Source organism: Nanorana parkeri, unplaced genomic scaffold, assembly GCF_000935625.1.
Source record: "Nanorana parkeri isolate BGI_ZX_2015 unplaced genomic scaffold, ASM93562v1 scaffold744, whole genome shotgun sequence".
Classification (NCBI taxonomy): domain Eukaryota; kingdom Metazoa; phylum Chordata; class Amphibia; order Anura; family Dicroglossidae; genus Nanorana; species Nanorana parkeri.
The window spans coordinates 684,172-691,609 of record NW_017307012.1 but is presented as its reverse complement, the minus strand read 5'-3'; the positions used below and the strand labels follow the sequence as shown (position 1 = coordinate 691,609).

General features: G+C 44.2%; 2 protein-coding genes across 2 annotated transcripts in view; one reads left to right on the top strand and one right to left on the bottom strand.

Annotated features, from left to right (window-relative positions):
• The window catches only part of LOC108793393 (prolyl-tRNA synthetase associated domain-containing protein 1-like), a 3,294-nt gene extending 2,480 nt beyond the window's left edge, over nucleotides 1–814 (bottom strand). The window contains exon 1 of the mRNA XM_018564326.1: nucleotides 697–814. Coding sequence (XP_018419828.1) covers nucleotides 697–777 — 81 coding nt within the window. The 5' untranslated portion in view covers nucleotides 778–814. The remainder of the gene's footprint in view (nucleotides 1–696) is intronic.
• A 3,124-nt stretch (nucleotides 815–3,938) lies between these two features.
• Nucleotides 3,939–7,438, top strand: part of MTIF2 (mitochondrial translational initiation factor 2) — a 21,218-nt gene continuing 17,718 nt past the window's right edge. Inside the window, exons 1-2 of the mRNA XM_018564319.1 lie at nucleotides 3,939–3,959; nucleotides 5,880–6,027. Of these exons, the coding sequence (XP_018419821.1) occupies nucleotides 5,884–6,027 (144 nt within the window). The 5' untranslated portion in view covers nucleotides 3,939–3,959; nucleotides 5,880–5,883. The remainder of the gene's footprint in view (nucleotides 3,960–5,879; nucleotides 6,028–7,438) is intronic.

Below are 7,438 nucleotides of genomic sequence, written 5' to 3'. Positions count from 1 at the left end.
GAGATTAGCCCTTTATTTGAACTGATGACCGTTGTCACTGAGAAAGAGAGTAAGGGGTTAGCATCCTATATTTTAGATTTATCCCCAGAACAGAAATAGGGGGAAAGTCTTCCACTAATGACACTGTTTCTGGGGACAGATTTAACAGGGGAATTCCCATAACTTTGGGAGATTTCCTCTAACTTCCTGTTGCATCGCTAGGACAGGAAGTGAAGTTCTGCCAATGGTGCACAGAGAGGAAAGGAGCATCATGAACAGCTTATGTCCCCAATGGACATAAATATATTTATATACATTTTATAGTTCTAACTAGCAGGGGGTTCGCCCTCCCCTATTCTATCATAAACTAAAGAAAAGGTTTTGGCTATACATACACCTTAAACCTTCTGCATGGTGTCATACTTTAACTTTCCTTATATGGGATATGCATACTAAAGTCTTATGAATTCAGTTGAAGGTGCTTTGGGTACCTTGCACCTATCTCCAGCAGAATATAAAATGGAAGGCCATGCTGGTCACTTTTTGCCTTGTCTGGTTCACAAAGCTGCACGTGACCAGGTTTATTTTCAGTAGTGCTGCAGCGCCCCCTAGTGGTCAGTCCAGATAAGGACACGTGGCACTCAGCAGTGAGCACAAGCTGCTCTTCCGTTTACAAAACACGGACCTGCAGGGTGACACATTGCACATCCGACCCACCTCAGGGTGCTCTACACACACAGGCTGGATGCCCAGTTCCTGGAGGTATTGCTGCAATTGATCCCGCAGACTGACAGACATGCCGCAACTTCGCCGCCTTCTCTTTTCCAACGACTGGGCGTGGCTTCAAATGAAATCACTTTTTTTCTGTCCTCAATAAACTTTATCATACATGACAACTGACAACTAGAAATGAAAATCATGTGGGAGGAACGAATCCTTTACATTTGTTCCCTTCCCAAACATATAGGATATGATACATGGACAATTTTCAGTGGTGCTACTAAAGTTTACTGAGATCGGCCTCTTTGTTTATAACACAATCAGGGATATTGCAAACAGCAAACATAATGCTCCACAGACAGAATGTGGAGCAGTTGCCCATGGCAACCAATCAGCTTCTCCCTTTTATTTTCAAACTGAAAAGAGGAGCTGATTGGTTGCTATGAGCAACTGCGCCACATTCTGTTTGCTGCAATTTTGATAAATTTCCCTCATCGTTCAACTTTTAGACTGTTAGCCCTCAGGGGCAGGGCCCTCCTTACCGCTTGTCTTGAATTGTATTTAGGGTTGCCACCCGTACAACCCGGGTTTGGAATCATGTGCCCGGGTCTGTGGCCACCTCCCGCCCGGGCACATGATTCAAACATTACAATGCCGCATACCTGCATTTCTTGCGGCGGGCGATGAATGAGCACATATGGACCCGCTGATCGCCTATATGTGAAATACCCGGTAACGGGTGTTTGCATTGGTCGGATCTTTTCTGCCCGCCAATGCAGCAGTGCCGTCCGTCCGTTTTTTTACTACGGGCGGACGGCAAGAGGTTAAGGAAAAATTTCAGAAAATGTAAAAAAAAAAAAAACTTTCCCCAATATTAAATTTTAAAACATTTATTATTACCCAATTTTTGGTAAAATATAAGAGACGGGGTCACAATCTACAATACCCAAAATTGGCCATAGGCGTCGCTCGATTGCTATCACATCATATAGCGACGTTTTTCGGAAAAACAGCAGTTCCTTCGTCAGGCAAACAGAATGTTGTTTGAAACGTCGCAATATGATGTGATAGCAATCGAGTTTATAAACCGTTTTTGACTTGAAATTCTATTGGAGTGCGAGTGACTTTATACATACACTTATTATGGCAGACTTTAAGGCCCCATTCACACCTGTATGTTTAAGTGCAGTAAGGGATTCCTGTGTCAGGAATTTGCGTTTTCCTGCAGCAGAAATCCCTAATTTGCTGTTCACAACGGCTCATTGTTGTAATAAAATGGAGGAACTTGTTCTAAGTCATCTTCTTGGTGGAGAAAAGGGTTCCCAGCGATGTAGGAGGTGTGTGGAGTGTAGAAATCGAGCAGATGACAGAAGAACATCTCCAGCATTAAATCATCTGATACGGGGCAGGAGAACGCTGTGAGGCAACTCACGATCTGTGACACAAACTGGGATTTATTTATTCTCATGTGATTGAAACCTCTGGAATGTGGGAAGGACAAAATGTCTAATGTAAGAAATGACTGCAGGAACGTGCCAGAAATATTACGGATTGACCTCCTTGTGTTGTCAAGACAAGAAATATATTCCATTTAAGAAACGGATTGACAAGTCACAGTGTGTCGGACTGTTCTGAGAAGGTCCATCAGTGTGATCCACATCCACAATCAGATCAGTATTTTCAGGATCCACCCTGCTGCCTGATTGACAGCTGGCTCTGCCACTCTAGAGCCAGAGCCAGCTGTGCCCGCCCCCTCCCCTGTCTGAGCACTGAAGGAGCAGAGAGGAGAGGAGAGAATCCTTATGGGGTGCAGTGTTATCGCTCTCTGCGGGAAGGAGACCAGGAGCTGAGTGATCAGTCGCATGATCACTCAGCTCTCGGTATATAGAGCCAGCGTCTGACAGCTGCAGTGTCCCGCAACGGCTCTAAGGATCGGGAGGAGTACATTTTACAATGACAATACTTCCCCTTTAAGGGTTAATTGATGGAATCCTTTTAGGTGGTTGGTCAGGGTTGTTACCTCCTCATGATGAGGGACCAGTTGGTGTGAAACATGTTGGGTAGAGGGACTAGAGCAGGGCACTGGCACTCCAGTCATAGTGAAACTACAAACCTCATTATGCCTCCACCTTTGGGACTCAGTCTTGCAATGCCTAATGGGACTTGTAGTTCCACAACAGCTGGAGTTCTGAAGGTTGCCCAACCCTGACCTAGAACAAAGAGAGAGAGCGGTATATAATGTTGCTTGTCTATCCATCTGTTTCATTGAAGTGCCAGCAACCAGCGAGGGGACGTCTGTGAGATAACACAGACATCAGTAAATGTTTTTAAAATGTTATTTTCTACAACAGAAGTAGGGCTGCTTTTTATAAACAGATTTAAAGGAATTCTTTACTCGAACTACCATATGCACACATGCAGCCGTGCATAATATTATTCAGATTGAGGATTGGCTTTATCTCTGGATTGGATTTATCTGGATTGGCTGCTGCTCTCCAGATCGAGGCATGTCTTCATCCAGATCGAGGCTTGACTTGGTCAGGTGATGTGTCGAAAGTGCGAACTTATCGAGTTGTGGGACCGCATGACTTCCGGTTTCCTCAGAACTACGATGTTTGCACACAAAACATGTTGTGCACGAGCGCCATCCACGGCATTGCCCTATACACATACACCACAGCAATAAAGTAATAAAATGATGTAGGATGACAGTAAGCCAGCACGTTCTTTATCTCCGGTGCCCCACTCAATATGGCCGCCGCTTGAGTGGGGCACCTGAGATAAAGAACGTGCTAGCTTACTGTCATCCTACATCATTTTATTACTTTATTGCTGTGGTCTATGTCTATAGGGCAATGCCGTGGATGGCGCTCGTGCACAACATGTTTTGTGTAAAAACCTCATAGTTGTGAGGAAACCGGAAGTAATGCGGTCCCACAACTCGATAAGTTCGTAGTTTTGATCGATCGCTTGCTGCTGTCCAGATCGAGGCCTGACGTTATCCGGATCGTAGATCGGCTGCTGCTGTTCATATTGAGGCTTGGTTTTATCCAGATCGAGGCTTGGTTGTATTCAGATCGCGGATTGGCTGCTGCTATCCAGATCGAGGCCAGTCTTTATCCAGATTGAGGCTTGGTTCCTGCAGAGTGAGAGACCTTGGAGCCGGGTGTTCTGAGTGAAGATGCAAAGCGTGATGAGTCGCCTTGATTTCTTCTCTCTCTCTGTGCAGTGACCGGCAGAGGAACTTGAAAACAGGAGAGGTACTGTGATAATTGCACTATATTTTGTTTTTAGCAGTGACTATTGTATCCCTCCGCACTGTTTTGACTTGATGGGGCATGTTTACCATTCAGTGGTGGTGAATCAATTGCTGTCATGTGAAACACATGCTCCCGGAAGATTCTCCTGCAGTGAATGTCAGATTCAATGCCTTATAAATAATATTGACATAATGTGACGATGGGCTGCAGCCTGCAGTGATGGTACGATATATAAAACATAATTTTCCTGTACAGGGGTGCTCTGTCCTGGAGCTACCCCCTACATCCAGGAGAGGGCCAATAGCAGCCCCCACTGTCGCAGGCAATGACATGACAGGTTCCCTTTATACTCAGTCTATGAGGATAGGAATATTGAAACTCCCACTGCTTTCTACATAGAGGCGCAGACTCCGGGGGTTGTCACTCACAGTCCGGCTTCTCTATGGATTGGGGGTCACTGACATGCTGAGCAAATATGCAGACCGAACACGCTGCATGCTTGTCTGGGGTTCACTACTTAATGACTATTACAAAGCAGAATAACCAACAGTTTTTGTTTTCTGATCACACAGATTCACTTTAATATGAACATGAAGAAGTTCAAATCAGCCCTGAAAACACTAACAGGGTTATTCCCAAAAGGGTGAAGAGTTTGGAGGAGGCGGGAGAAGTGAACAATCTAGGACAGCATAGAAAAATTCTCCAGTTCAGCTATGTTGTCCTAGATAGTTCCCTTCTCCTGTCTTCTCCAAACTCTTCACCCTTTTGTGAATAACCCTGTTAGTAAATCTCCATGAAGTCAATAATAAAGTGATAATTCCTATTACAGGTATAGAAGAGAAGTCTGAATATTACTCAGTGTATGTTAAACACGACTGAACACTGTTTTCTTAGAAGGGCTAGTTCACCAACAAACTGGTCTGCCGAATATAAATCATTGTCCAGCTTTAAAAAAAAAAAACCTCAGGGCCGTTCATGGCCTGACCACGCAACTCCTTGCTAGGTGATCCCGCTCCATCCCTATACACTGCCAGATGGGCCTGTGCGCTCCCAACACAGAATGAATGAGCCAGCAGCCCATTCCAACACTGCACATGTGCCGTTTGCTGTTTCTCTTCCATTGGCAGCTGCGGCTCCTTCAAACACTGCACATGCGCAGTGCTCTCTCTTCCATTCTGAGCTCAGCCGCTGTTGCGGCTGAGGGGAAGAGAGCGCACTGTGTGTGTAGTGTAAGAATTAGCTCTGTTTGATTTATAAACCATTCACATGAGAAAGCTATTCACAGCACATTATGGCTACTAGATGGAGCTGAAGAGTATAGGAATTTCCTGTGCTCTTGGACTCCATCTAGTGGCCATAATGTGCAACAAATGTATTTTGCATAGCTCTTTGCTGTGCGAATATTTTATAACTCGCCACTTTTTTTTTTTAGTTTTGGATAGAGAGGTTAGGGGTTATTGTCTATCAGGCTATTTTTTTTTTTTGGGCCATGTTACCTAGATTTACTCTTTCTTTGTCCTGGTGATCTGTAAGTTTTTTTTCTCCAGAACAACAACAATAGAGGGGAAATCTCCCAATGGGGACACACTCCATGACAATTGTCTAACAGGCGATCACTTTGGAGAGATGTCTTCCATTGTGTCTATAGGACAGGAAATTAATGAAAATGTCCTCCATAGGACACAGATGACAAAAAGCCTGAAAGGAGATTTATCACACTAGAATATGTGACAAAACAGATTTTGCTGTAGAAATGCTGTGCGAGAGGAGACATGGAGATGATGCAAAAATAAAAGGTGCTAGATTCTCCTTATTGGGTGATGTGGGAACAGTGTGACTAGCCCCCATGTCTTCTACGTCGCTTCGTTATATGCTGTATAAGTCTAAACCTTTTCTGTACTTCGGACTCTGTCCTTCCAGGAAAATGAATAGGAATATTTTGCTCCAAGTAGAGCGGCTGGTCCAGTTCCACAAGGCTTGCCGACAGTTGCATATCCTGTGCATGAGAAACCAACCGTGCCGACTGCAGACCTCCGCCTTACAGAACCGCTACTTGTCTGCCAAAAAGGTAACAAGAAGAAGAAACATTCTCTAATAGGATTTGTGTAGAAGCAGATTCCACTCCGCTCAGAATCCTAATGACGCTGCAGGAAGGGAATGCTGTCCAATTTATAGAAGTCAATCTGCAGTCTTTTTCCAGATGTAGGGATGTGTTCCCTCAGGCTAGGCTCACGTCACATGCTTTGCGTTTAGTGCGTTGACACAATTAAATGCGCTTAAATTGACGTGTGTTTTTTTTTTTTGTTTTTTTTTAAATTTTGGGCATTATTGTCCCAAAGCAAAATCCAAAATACTTTATTTTGTTTTTTCTTCTTGTCTTTTACTTTTCACTGCGGCACGTTTTAGTCTGTTGCATTGCATTTAAATACAGCATGCTCCATTTTTACCCAGCACACATTCCCACTATTCAATGCTGAAACCTGGGCCTACTGGAAGCAATGGATTGCAGATTGTCTTTGCGTTGGGCCTGTGTGGAGTATTGCAGCCTGATGGACGTGGTGCTAATGGGCCCTCTGCCTAAGGGCTTGTTCAAACCATCTACTGGATGCGTTTTCACATACCCGTTGGTGCGTTCTGCTATGTTTCTTTCTCTCCTTTTTTTTTTTAGAAGTGGTTTTGCATGGTTTTAAACATTTTCCGGTGCTTATACATGCATTTTTGTGTGTTCCGGCGCCAAAAAAAACCCATACTGCTGTACAAGGTTTTTTTTTGTTTTTTTGTTTTTGTTTTTGTTTTTTATACAAGCTCTGAAACTGAATGCAATGGTGTGAACTAGCCAATCACTGATGAGCTTTTTGTCATTAGGCTGGGCCTAGCTTTATGGCTAGTTCACATCAGAACTGCGTACCAAGTGTTGTGCTGCAATTTTTTTGGGGGGGGTTGCTTAAAATGGGATTTCAGGTGCTATTGCATGCATGTTTTGTGCGTTTTGATGTTTCATTGAAATGCGATGCAGCTATAGTAGGGCATGCAGTTTTTTTTCTGACTGCATCGGAACAGACTGCACAGGTGTGAACAGAGCACCAGAAATCCCATAGGAAAGCATTGTGATGCATTTTGGATGCAGCTACCAAACTGAATGGACTGCATCTGGTGTGAAGTAGCTCTTAAAGCCCCACTCTGGGCAAGGTGATCGTTTACACACTGCACTGGGTATGTAAATTATCATTAAATATCTGAGCGTTGTGTGCAGAGGGCTACTGCAAAGTATATCAAACTTACCTTGCAGCATGTCATCCACAACGCCTACTCTCTAGGCATTAAAGAGAGGGAGGGAGAGATGCGACCTGAGCTATACAGTGCTCCTGTCGCCTCACCTGCCATTCCACAAATGTCTCAGGGTTGGGGAGTTTAAGAAAAAAATGAGTAAACAAACAGAAAATCCTTTTTGGATAGAGAAGGAAGGGGGGGGGGGGGGG